Raw genomic sequence first — 12,919 nt, 5'->3', positions numbered from 1 at the left:
CGGAACCCCTTGCACCGCGGACACAGCTTCCTCTTCCCCTTGGCCCTCCCACCCACTGGGGTAGTCTCCGCCCACATGGGGGATAGTGGGGAGAGGGGGAGGGGAGCTAGGCTCCGCCCCTTACCTGAGCCTCCTCTGCAGGGCCGCCTGCCTGCGTAGCCAGCAGTACCGAACCACGTAGAAAAGCAGCAGCAGCAACAGCACCACCCCGAGGACACCCCCGATCACAGCTCCCAGAACCACCCCGTACCTAGTTGGCACTAGGAGGGGTGGGAAAAGAAGTGGGAGAATGAGCAGGGTCCTGTATCTGTGGTTCCTAGTCCGCGTCTATGCCCTGCATTGAGGATGTAGGACTCCCAGCCAAAACTGCCTTCTGCCCAGCTCCCAGAGCCTGAATAAAGGTCCTTAGGCCGGGCTTTTTGCCTCTTCCCCCAACCTGTCAGTCCTCCCTGATCCCCTCCCAAACTGCTTCCCATACCCTTGTCCCCATCCCTTCTCACACCTTTTTCAAAGACATACAGCGTGACCTGAGAGGTCTTGCCCACTATGTCTGGAGGGTTTTTGACGTCACAAGTGAATGTGCCATTGTCACTGTAGTCTAGGTTGTGTATGACAATGGAGCCATCCTTCCAGCGAGGGTCCCCTACCCACTGGATGCGCTCTTTGAAGGTCCCCACCTCGTCAATGTAGGGTTGTCCCTTGGCATAGTGGAAGATCTATGAGGAATGAGGGGAAGCATGTGAGAGGACCCTAATGAGAACACAGCTGTCAAAGCTTAGCTCCATAATTTGTTACAGAAAGAAAAAAGCAAAAAAAAAAAAAAAAAAAAAAAAAAAGCTTCGCTCCAGCCTCAGGGTAAGGGATCTTGGGCTGGAAAGGGTAGTGCTGGAGAAGGGAGGACAATGTAGTCAGGGTGACAAAGACTGTCATTTACCTTGCCAAAGTTGGGGTTATGGCTCAAAAAGGATTTCCCCCTCCTTAGCCCAAGTTATCTTTTTTGTTGTTCTTTGAAGCACTTTCTGTTATCCAACCCCAGGATTCCCCCAGGCACTCACCGAAATGGCATCTCTGCCCCCTTCAGGCTGGTAGCGCCAGGTGAAGGAGATGTCATCTGAGACCCACTCACTGGACCAGAAGGAGCAGTGCAGGGTCACCCGGGAGCCCACAGCACCATGGACCTCCCTGTCGGTGTAAACCACGATGGCCTGGGCCGGGGACAGCACTGCAAGCACAAAGTGGGGAATCAGATGCACCTATGGGCCCAGTAAGGGATACAGAGGAAGTGAGATCAGTAGGAAATCAAGTGCTGAGTCACAGGTCAGAGGCCAATTTGGAAAAGAAACAACAAATTCTGAGCCCCAAGTCTCTGGGGACTAACTGAACAGATGAGCATAAATGCTGTGTCTGTCAAGCTCTTCAGCATGTCTGTAGAGAAGACGAAATCAGTAGTAACAGAATTCTCTTGAGGACTTCCAGAGATTGGGTTCTGTCTTTAAGTGTCACTTCTCCTTTGGGTCAGTATCTTAACTTTTAAGCTATCCTTTAGATGAAGTGTTCTAAATTTTTAAAATTTGTTATAAATTATACAGGTAATACATATTGTACTCTTCTTATAAACTATTCAAGCAATAGAAATAAAACAAAAGTCTCCTTTGACACTTAGCCCAACAAATTCCTTTCCTGTATTCCCTTCCAAGATGTAACAAGTTATCCATTTAATATGAATCAAACTCAGTATAAACTCAATAAACTCAAGATATACACATACTTACAACAAATAGTTTTGTGGAGTTTTTTTTCCCACATACATATTGCATTGTATTCTAGTGTTTTTTTGCTTAAGAACTTACGTATCTGGAGGAGCTTTCCCTGTTGATTCATAGATATCAATCTTATTTTAACAGCTGCATTGGATTTCACAATACAGCAAACTCAAATTTCTTGCAGAAAAAAATGAAGATAACTAGAAAATATAAGTCTTCTTCCCTGGCACAACTGTCCTCATTGCTGAATCCCTGGTTGCCATACAGCTTGCTCTTGACTGGAGAGTCAGGAAGGGAAGGGCCTCATACCCCTCTCAGCTGGGTGCAGAGCAAGACCCCAAGCCTACAGCTCAGATGACCCTACATGTGAGCCCTCTATGGTTCAACTGTCCTCACCTTCCTCTTGGCCATTGTGGCCCAGTGCCATCCCCAAGACTTACCCACACAAGGAAGGTCATTCCAGAGAGACTATGTGTGTGGGCTTGCCCCAGGGAGGGGCAACTGTAGACCTTTTTGTTCTACAGGAGGGGGAGGTGGCAACCAAACAAAGTTCCATTGTCTGACCAACGCTGGGGGGATCATGCCACCCCTACTCCCACCCCAACTGTCCTGAATCTCTCACCTCAGCATGCAATACCATGTACTTGAACCTTCTTGGGAATCCCCCTTGTGTAACAAGGGAGATAATTCACTGGCTCTAACTTCTATTCCTCCTGTTACAATATCAACCATTGCCCTTCTCAGCTGTGCTCAATGGTTCTATGAGTGGAACAAGTGTTGAGACAGAACTCTCCCTCTTCCTTATACATCAAGATTCCTTCCCCCTATTTCCCTCACTATGCCCTTCTCCAACTCTCTATCTTTAACATTTTCTCAGGGTACCCCCAAATAGCCCAGTACAACCCAGAAGAGTCTAGGGCTCAAGCAGCTGACAGCAGAGAACCCTGGGCATTCTGGCCAGCCCCCTTTCCCTTGATGTCCTCCCCACCACCCCCACTTGCCTATGGCTCACTCATTGCACTAGGATTCAGGGCAGTTCAGAGAAGGGAAGGGGCCATTCCAATAATCCTGCTTTGACCTCCTACTCACCCAACATCTGCCAGGGGGCAAGGAAAGGGCTGGTCAGCTTGTGAAGGAAGACAGCTTTAGAGGGATAAGATCCCAGAATCTCATAGAACCTCACTCCATTCACCCACACAACAGGTGAGGAGCCATAGAGAGACAAAAAATCTGAGGAGCTGAGACCACAAACCTGGGCTCCTTACTTAGATCGCACTCTCTTTTTCCTTCTGGGAAACTAAGGTTAAGGCACCTCCTGCACTACTAGGGGACAAGTGGGAACCAAACCCAGGTGTTTGAGCCTATTTCTTTATGCAATCTAACACTGCTTCCCACCAGGCTGTTAGCATGGCTCTGGGGGCATGCTACTATTTCCAACCTGGGTCCAGCCATGCCCACCACTCAGGGAAGCTTGCTACACTCTCTTTAACCCTTTCTTTTAAAATAAAACCTCTACTTCCTCCCTCTAAATGCATATTTTTTTCTTTTCATATATATATATATATATATATTTTTTTTTTTTTTTAATTTTACAGATGGAGTCTGGTTATGTTGTCCAGGCTGGTCTCCAACTCCTGGGGCTCAAATAATTATCCCACCTTGGCCTCCCAAAGTGCTGGGATTACAGGCATGAGCCACCATGCCCAGCCGCATATTTTTTCTTTCTGAATATAATGTCACCTTCCTGCTCCTGCTTTTTCTTTCTTTGGTTGCAGTGGGGAGTGCAGCAAAGGCTGTGGGGATTGCTGAGAGACACCTGAGTCCCAAGACTCCCAGAGTAGGGTGGCTCCACTTACCCAAAGAAGAGAAGAGCAGCACAGCCAGGATAGGGCTGGGGCTGGATGAGGGAGCCCCAGGAGCCATAGCTGGGGCAGGGGCAGGGGCCCGGAGCATCTGTGGGGTTGAGAAAGTGGGGGACCAGGAACTGAACGGGGGGTTCCTGGAACCTGCTTAAAATCCCCTAGGGCCCCAGCATGAGGGGGCTGTCCTCAGCCAGTAACCAATTGCAGCCTGGCATGTGCAGTTGAGAGGTGGTGGGGAGGGGGGCAGAGTGCAGGGAGCAGAAGGGGCATTGTATAGTCTGGGTGGAGGGGTGGGGGGGACACATACCACCCCATACACAGAGGGCTTTGTGTCCACTGGCCTCCCCCTGCCCCAGGCTGGAATGTTGAGGGGGGGTGGTGAGGGAGAGGGACAAAAACAGGGACACAGACACACTAATCTGAGGGATAGATACGGAACCTCAATTTAAAGGCCATAAAAAGGGATTCCTCCTCAGCCTCCTTGCCTGAGAGAGGCTGCCTCACAGCCCTAGGAACTAGAGGGAAGTTTCCCCCAGAGAACTCTGAAAATAGGATATCCCTTGTTATCTCCACTAATGTGGGCTGCATTACAGACTTCTTGAGATGACCAAGTCCTATGGGAGTTTTTTCCCCGCACCTCCCTTCATCCTGTGCGATTCTTCCCAGACAGAAGTTTTTCTCCACTGGACTATTTCCAGGCAAGAAGCCCCTGACCTTTCCGTTTGTCAAGAAGTCCTTCAATGCTTCATGCTGCTGTTTAAGTCCATTTCAATTTATTTCAAGGCTACAAAATTGTATTAAGTGCCAGCAATATGTAAAGTATGAGAATGCAGGTAATAGAGAGAGGAATAAAAATTAAGTCCTTCCCGCAAGGAGTTGAAAATTTGGTTTGGGGAGGTGGAGATGGGAGGATCAGAGGACAAACCCATCAACAATCAAGTATAATAAGCCATGATACTTCCTTTAGTAATGAACAAAACGCTGGGAGTACAAAAGAGGGGCATACACAGCTGCAACATCAGGAAGACTGAGTAAGTTATATGAGAGATTAAAGACAAAATAAACTTTAATAAATGAAGTTTATGTCAGGCATAGTGGCTGACACCTGTAATCTCAGCACTTTGGTAGGCTTATGCAGGAGGATTGCTTGAGTTTAGGAGTTTGAGACCTGTCTAGGCAACATAGCAAGACCTCGCCTCTACCAAATTTTTTTTAAAAATCAGCTGGGCATGTTGTCACATGCTTGTAGTCCCAGCTACTTGGGAGGCTGAGGCAGGAAGATCGCTTGAACCTGGGAAATCAAGGCTGCAGCGAGCTATGATTGCACCACTGCTTTCCACCCTGGGCTACAGAATGAAACTCTGTCTCAAAAATAAATAAATAAATAAATAATGAAACAAATAAATAGTTCAGAGGGAAGAATAGTTGTGTCTAGGAGGCAATGTTGGATATGAATCAGCCTTGAAGGATGACTGTCATTTTGGGAAGGGAGATAGGGAGGGTTACCAGAAGATAGAACAGCAAAAGCAAGGACAAAGAGGTGAGACAGAGAGAGAGAGAGAATGTGTGTGTGTGTGTGTGTGTGTGTGTGTGTGTGTGTGTGTGTGTGTGTATGTATATGAGATGTAGGTTTCTGAAGTGTTGGATATATTCAGGGCCGATCTTGTGCCATCCACTTTGACTTGATTTGGGGAAACTTGAAGTGGCATAGTCAGAAATGAGACTGGACAGGAAAGTTGAAACCAGTTTGTGAAAGGCCTTAAATGACAGGTGAAAGAAGGTGAATTCAATTTGGTACATCATGAGAACCTGAAGGTGTTGGGGTGGAGTTAGCAATGGGGATGTCTACATAACCAGAGCTGAGGTTTTTTTGTTTGTTGAGGCAGTCTCGGTCTGTTGCCCAGGCTGGAATGCAGTGGCATGATCATGGCTCACTGCAGCCTTGACCTCTGAGGCTCAAGCAATTGTCCTACCTCAGCTTTCCAAGTAGCTGGGAACTATAGGCGCATGCCAGCATGCTGGGCTAGTTTAAATTTTTTTTTTTTTTTTTTTCAGAGATAAGGTCTTGCTCTGTGGCCCAGGCTGTAGTGCAGTGGTGCAATGATAGCTCACTGCAGCCTCAACCTCCCAGGCTCAAGTGATCCTCCCACTTCAGCCTCCAGATTAGCTGAGCCACAGGCAGCCACCATCATACCCAGCTAATTTTTCATTTTTTTGTAGAGATGAGGATCTCACTATGTTGCTCAGGTTGGTCTTGAACTCCTATACTCAAGTGATCCTTCTGCCTTGGCTTCCCTAAGTACTGGGATTACAGGTGTGAGTCACCGTGCCTGACCTCTAGAAGTTAATTTAAGTGGGGTGGTCATTGTTATTCCTGCTATGAGACCACTGCAGGCTCGCCCAGGTGAAGGACAGTGTCCTGGTACCTTCCTGGCATCTCATTAGACCACAGCCCTGGTGGGTTTGGTCATTAGTATTAGATTTGCGTTGTGGAATTCTAAATATGGGATTGCTTATGAAGTCCATAGGCAAAACCATCATCATTGACAAATGTTTACAGGATGTTGTAGTCAACATTTCTATAAAACAGCAATTTAAAGTACAAAAAAAAAAAAACCCAAAACTCTCCCCTCCAAAATTTCCACCTAACTCCACCTCCCAACTGTAAGCAATCATTTCCTCTTTATCTAACCACCCCTTTTATCTACACCCTCTTCAATGGGTTGTTGCTACTTTCTTTGTTGCATGTCTTTATTGATCCTGCTAAGGCTATAACCTTCTTGGGGACAGTACAAACATCTGTATCTTTGAACCCCCTACAGAACTTTTCACGGACTGACAAAAAGTCCATAACTACATGCTAAATGAAATTATTAATATTTAAAGAGCTGAGTGGGCTGGGAGTGGTAGCTCGCACCTATAATCCCAGCACTTTGGGAGGCCGAGGCCGGTGGATCACTTGAGGTCAGGAGCTCTAGACCAGCCTAGCCAACATGGTGAAATTCCATCTCTACTAAAAATACAGAAAATTAGCCGGGCATGGTGGTGCACGCCTGTAATCCCAGCTACTCGGGGGGAGGCTGAGGCAGGAGAATCGCTTGAACCTGGGAGGCAGAGGCTGCAGTGAGCTGAGATAGCGCCACTGCACTCCAACCTGGGCGACAGAGTGAGACTACGTCTCAAAATAAAAGAAAAAGAAAAAGAAACAAAAAAAAAAAACAAAAAAGATCTGAGTGAAAAAGGCATTCCTTGGGTTTGTTAACGTGAAGCTCCAGAGAGCCAAGTCAATGACTGGAATTTCGATAGCACAAAACTGTATTTAAATATAATAACTAACGAATAAGTTGTTCATTAAATAAAACTTGTTGTTTGAGGTACCCATCATTGAATATGGGGGGGTAGAGTCTTGAAGATCAGCTGTTAGGGGTGTTGCAGAGGAGATCCCTGCATAGATAGTAGATTGGATTAGAGAGCCTCTTTCAATCCTAAAGTGTACGAATGTGCTTTGTCAAGCATTACAGAAATGCAAAGTAGTAGTATTCACCTGATGCAGAAATAAGTGAATTTGTGCTATTTAAATCCTGAAGTGCAGGGATGCTAAATATACATAAGATCTGAATATTAATATAATTGAGTATTTTTTTTTGTAGAAATAGGAGTTGCTCTAGCCTGTCCCTTTTACTCCTCTCCACCCTACTCCCCACAAGAGTCAAGAACTTTTGTGCTCTGTTCCCTTCCTTTATCATTTGCTCTTCTTCTTTCTTCAGTCTTGAGTGCTCGGCAGTTGATCCCTGTGCTTGGGTTCCCTAAAACTGTATTTGCTCTTCTTCTTTCTTCAGTCTTGAGTGCTCGGCAGTTGATTCCTGTGCTTGGGTTCCCTAAAACTGTATATATATATACATATATAAATCAAAGCGTGTTCTTCCCCTCACTCCGGGTTCTTCTAGCTGTGGGTGTCACCCACATAGCGCTGAAACAAGGAACAAGGGAGCATTGTCCTCGGCTAGTGGGCGCCTGGTCCATGTGGCAGCTCAAACCCAGGAATTGTGGGGTCTAATCGAGGTGGTTAGATGAGGCTCCTCGTTTTCGGGAATGGTGGTCCGCAAGGTCTTCTCGAGGCCCCTCTACACACTCCCCAACTTAGGTCACAATTTATGTATCTGTCTGGTTAAAGCTTCGTATTAGAAAGGGAGGGAACCCAAAGTATCTTTTCTCTTCGGGGTCTCAACCGGCCAACCACGACGTTTTTAGGCCGACCTGGGAGACAGGGGGAACGCAACAGACTGCGAAGTCCTTAAGGAAGAATCTAAACAAGTCCGCCGTTTGCTGTTTGGGAGTGCGATACAAAATGGATATGTACGCAGGTGGAAGCAGATTTTGAGCCAGCGGCGTTTCTGCCGAAATACTGGCAAATTCCGGTAGAAGTCAGTTGCAGGAGGCGGAGGAGGAGACTAAAAAACCAGAAAACAACCAGCAAACCAGCTGGCCAGAGCTGAGCGGAGAAGCTCCAGAGCCTTTTAAAGAGACTCTCGTCACATGACACCCCCCAACCCCGACCCCCCCCAGCCGGCGCGCCTCCGCCCTCGGGTGGCGGGGCCGCCTGGCGTCACTTCCGTCCAGACCGGAACCCAAGATGGCTGCGCTGTTGCTGAGGTGACTTTAGTGTGGGACTGGGAGTTGGTGTCCGCGGCCCTCCGGAGATCTGAACTGGCCCCTTACGTTTTGCTGATAACTGTTTATCCTGTGCCTGGGCAGGGAAAGGACCCATGGGTGTGGAGGCCAAGCGCTCGGGGATCTAGAGACCCCTTTTCCCGTCCCCCCCAGCCGCTCCGGTGCGCTCCGTAGGGCTTCGGGGTCACTGACTTCGTATCGAGGGGCCCTCGGCTCTCGCCCCTTCTGTTTTCCCCACCTCTTCTAGTACTTCTAACGCAAATTGCTCTCGGGTCTGCACCCAGAGCCGAGCTCTGAGAAAATAACTTCAAGGTCAGCCACCCATGGGTCCTACGATTTCGGGAGCGTATTTAGACATTTAGCTTCGGAGAGAGAGATCTTGGTGTATTTTGCCTTTGCTTGGAATGCCTTCAGACACTAGCTGCTCCCACCGTGAGTGGGCGCTGTCTGGGTTCCCAGCGGGCTGCTGGCAAAGGGTGCAGAAGGCCTGGATCCCTACTGGGGTGGCGATTAGCATTAGCACCCAGGGCGGACCTCTGCTGCCCCAGAGCAACCCGGGGAATTCATTTTTAGTTAATCATTTTACTTGGGAGGGAGAGTGAGTGTCCCAGTTTTTTCTCTAAAATGTGAATTAGTTGTCCAGAGAAATACCCTAGATTTTCTTTCATTCTGAACTTTCCGCTATCTAGGTCTCATTCTCTGCTCAGCCTCTCTAGTCACAGCGACTAGCGCCTTTAGACACGCCTGGTACAAATCCCAGCATAGTTTTGTGCCAGCCTTATTTTTGGAAATTGTTTGTTATGGAAAGTTAGCTTCAATGCTGTTGAGATTTCAATCCCTGATTTCCCCAAATGTGTTCTCATTTCTCTTTCCACTTCAGTCACCCAGTTTAAAAATAGAGGGACTTTGTTTAGTTTTTCTGTGACAAAACGATTCCTCTTGGAGTTGAAATCAGGGTTATCTTAATCCTTCATTTTCTCCCTGTTTTTCATCTCCATGTGTATCTTCTGTCTAAGATATGCCAAGGCTTGTCTTGCCAGTGCTGTCTTCTTTATTCCAGATGGTTTGACCATAATTGAGTGCTTTTGAATTCTCTGATATATTTTGGTAGGGGCTTTTGGTAAAATTAACATTTAGTTTGAAGTGATCATATTGGTTCCAAACAGTTCATTTTAGGAGTTTTGGAATTAGTGTTTAGAAGCTGAGGATCATTATAGTCATTAAGTGTATCCATACAGTATCATTTTGAGTTGTGCAGCACTGTCCACTGAAGGGATGGGTCGCCCCTCCACACCTGTGGGTGTTTCTCGTTAGGTGGAACGAGAGACTTGGAAAAGAAAGAGACACACACAAAGTATAGAGAAAGAAAAAAGGGGGCCCAGGGAACCGGCGCTCAGCATACAGAGGATCCCCGCCGGCCTCTGAGTTCCCTTAGTATTTATTGATCATTATTGGGTGTTTCTTGGAGAGGGGGATGTGGCAGGGTCATAGGATAATAGTGGAGAGAAGGACAAAGGTCTCTGCATCATAAGGTAAAGAATTAAGTGGTGTGCTTTAGATACGTATACACATAAACATCTCAATGCCTTGAAGAGCAGTATTGCTGCCCGCATGTCCCATCTCCAGCCCTAAGGTGGTTTTCCCCTATCTCAGTAGATGGAATATACAATCGGGTTTTACACCGAGACATTCCATTGCCCAGGGATGATCAGGAGACAGATGCCTTCCTCTTGTCTCAACTGCGAAGAGGCGTTCCTTCCTCTTTTGCTAATCCTCTTCAGCACAGACCCTTTACGGGTGTCGGGCTGGGGGACGGTCAGGTCTTTCCCTTCCCACGAGGCCATATTTCAGACTATCACATGGGGAGAAACCTTGGACAATACCTGGCTTTCCTAGGCGGAGGTCCTTGCGGCCTACCGCAGTGTTTTGTGTCCCTGGGTACTTGAGATTAGGGAGTGGTGATGACTCTTAACGAGCATGCTGCCTTCAAGCATTTGTTTAACAAAGCACATCTTGCACCGCCCTTAATCCATTTAACCCTGAGTTGACACAGCACATGTCTAAGGGAGCACAGGTTGGAGGTAGGGTTACAGATTAAAATGGAGTCTCTTATGTCTACTTTCTATACAGACACATTAACAATCTGATCTCTCTTTCTTTTCCCCACAGTCCACACTAGGATTCAGTGCCAAGAAAGGTATATTTTTCATTAGTGGTAATCTGAAGCTCTCATGGAAAGGACACCTCCATTTCTCATAAGGGCTTTTTTTAGGAGGATAAATGAGGAATTAAAAATTTTTCTTTTCTTGATTGAAGTTCCCAGTCTAATTCTATTTCACTAGAGGGATTTGGAACTGTTTATAATGTGCTGATTTAACCTCAAAGGAAAATACCTTCTGAAAAATCCTAGGAGCTGATTTCTGGTTCTACATTTATTTTGGACAAGTCAAGGTCATTGATTCCATGATTTTGGTTTCCTCATTTGTGTTGCAAATGGCAATAACTTGGGCCCACTTAAGAGAAATATTGGTTAAACTTTTCTTTTTGTTCTTTTTTTGGGGGTCTCTTATTTTTTTGTTCTTTTTCTTTTTCTTTTTTTTTTTTTTTTTTTTTTTGAGACGGAGTCTCGGTCTGTCACCCAGGCTGGAGTGCAGTGGCATGATCTTGGCTCACTGCAACCGCCCCTGCCCGGGTTCAAGCATTTCTCCTGCCTCAGCCTTCTGAGTAGATGGGATTACAGGGGTCTGCCACCAATCCACCACGCCTGGCTAATTTTTGTGTTTTTAGTAGAGACGGGGTTTCACCATCTTGGCCAGGCTGGTCTTAAATTCCTGACCTCATGATCCATCCGCCTCGGCCTCCCAAAGTGCTGAGATTACAGGCATGAGCCACAACGCTCGTCCTTTATTTTTATTTTTGGTTAAACTTAAAAAAATTTTTTATTTACTTATTTTAATTGGCAAATAAAAATTGTATATATGGTGTACAACACGATGTTTTGAAATATGTGTACATTGTGGAGCTATTGACATATGCATTACATCTTTGTGGGGGAACACTTGAAATCTTAGTGATTTTCAAGTATGCAATGCCTTGGTTTTGTGTGTGTGTGTGTGTGTGTGTGTGTGTGTGTGTGTGTGTGTGTGTGTGTGTTTTTGAGACAGAATCTCACCCCGTCGCCCAGGCTGGAGTGCAGTGGCGCGATCTCAGCTCACTGTAACCTCTGCCTCCCGGGTTCAAGCGATTCTCCTGGCTCAGCCTCCCAAGTAGCTAGGACTACAGGCGCGTGCCACCATGCCAGGCTAATTTTGTATTTTTAGTAGAGACGGGGTTTCACCATGTTGATCAGGCTGGTCTTGAGCTCCTGACCTCAGGTGATCCACCTGAGCCAGGCATCAGCCACCGAGCCAGGCATAAGCCACCGCGCCGGGCCAATGTAACAACATAATAACATAATAATAACAATTGTGGCCAGGCATGGTGGCTCATGCCTGTAATCCCAGCACTTTGGGAGGCCGAGGCTGTCAGATCACAAGGTCAGGAGATCAAGACCATCCTGGCCAACATGATGAAACCCCATCTCTACTAAAAATACAAAAATTAGCCGGGTGTGATGGTGCGCGCCTGTCGTCCCAGCTACTCGGGAGGCTAAGGCAGGAGAATCGTTTGAACCTGGGAGGCGGAGGTTGCAGTGAGCTGAGATCGTGCCACTGCACTCCAGCCTGGGCAACAGAGCAAGACTCCATCTCAAAAAAAAAAAAATTGTACTGTGTTATACAATAGATCTCTTGAACTTATTCCTCCCTTCTAACTGACATTTTGTATCCTCTGACCAACTTCTTCCCCTTCCCCCTCCCCCGCATATAAATATGTTTATGTTTGGCTAATTAAGAATTATTAGTTATCAGAGTATTGTATTGTCATGGCTTTTGAATATATGCTCTCTATTTTGTATGTTCTCTAAACAGTTCAGGGACCAGCTAGAGATGAACAACCAGCCAAGTAACACAAACCATTGGCACTCAGTCAAGGAATGACTTGCCAAGGCCAAGGAGTTAGAGAACTAAGCTAAGGACAGCTAGGCTTCTATGTAATAATGTTCATGCTCCTTAAACACGAAGTCACCAAGAGTCATTAACTATCTGGCCAGTACTCATTGTATTAAATGCCATATGTGAAATGCCCCTAAATATTAAGGTTTAACTCTCAATTTATGAAACTGCTTTTTAAAATAAGCATATTCATTCACAAACCTTTTTATTTTGTTATTTTTATTTTTTTAACCTTTTTCTTTGTGTCAGACATTATTATAGGTACTATGGATCCAAGGCCAGGTGCAGTAGCTCATGCCTGTAATGCCAGCACTTAGGGAGGCCGAGGCGGGAGGATCACCTGAGGTCAGGAGTTCAAGACCAGCCTGACCAACATGGAGAAACCTCGTCTCTACTAAAAATACAAAAATTCGCTGGGCGTGGTTGTGGGTGCCTGTGGGTGCTGGTAATCCCAGCTACTTGGGAGGCCGAGGCAGGAGAATCACTTGAACCTGGGAGGCGGAGGTTGCAGTGAGCCAAGATCGTGCTGTTGCACTCCAGCCTGGGTGACAAAAGCAAAACTCCATTTCAA

General features: G+C 46.5%; 2 protein-coding genes across 8 annotated transcripts in view; one reads left to right on the top strand and one right to left on the bottom strand.

Annotated features, from left to right (window-relative positions):
* The window catches only part of MPZ (myelin protein zero), a 29,266-nt gene extending 25,517 nt beyond the window's left edge, over window positions 1–3,749 (bottom strand). For 5 of the 6 annotated variants that reach the window (XM_063693669.1, XM_055364293.2, XM_055364297.2 and 2 more), the window contains exons 1-4: window positions 3,620–3,732; window positions 1,056–1,222; window positions 503–716; window positions 125–260 (exon numbers count right to left, since the gene is read on the bottom strand). In XM_063693669.1, coding sequence (XP_063549739.1) covers window positions 125–260; window positions 503–716; window positions 1,056–1,222; window positions 3,620–3,716 — 614 coding nt within the window. In that variant the 5' untranslated portion in view covers window positions 3,717–3,732. Of the gene's footprint in view, window positions 1–124; window positions 261–502; window positions 717–1,055; window positions 1,223–3,619 lie in introns of all 6 variants that reach the window. The other variant, XM_004027769.5, reaches the window with a different exon arrangement.
* Window positions 3,750–8,063: 4,314 nt separating this feature from the next.
* SDHC (succinate dehydrogenase complex subunit C) overlaps window positions 8,064–12,919 on the top strand; it is a 48,432-nt gene continuing 43,576 nt past the window's right edge. The window contains exon 1 of one of the 2 annotated variants that reach the window (XM_031012343.3): window positions 8,064–8,278. In XM_031012343.3, coding sequence (XP_030868203.1) covers window positions 8,259–8,278 — 20 coding nt within the window. In that variant the 5' untranslated portion in view covers window positions 8,064–8,258. The remainder of the gene's footprint in view (window positions 8,279–12,919) is intronic. The other variant, XM_031012344.3, reaches the window with a different exon arrangement.

Source organism: Gorilla gorilla, chromosome 1 (genome assembly GCF_029281585.2).
Source record: "Gorilla gorilla gorilla isolate KB3781 chromosome 1, NHGRI_mGorGor1-v2.1_pri, whole genome shotgun sequence".
NCBI classification, from domain to species: Eukaryota; Metazoa; Chordata; class Mammalia; order Primates; family Hominidae; genus Gorilla; species Gorilla gorilla.
Note: the sequence above shows the minus strand (reverse complement) of the source record. Positions and strands in the feature narration are given on the sequence as shown.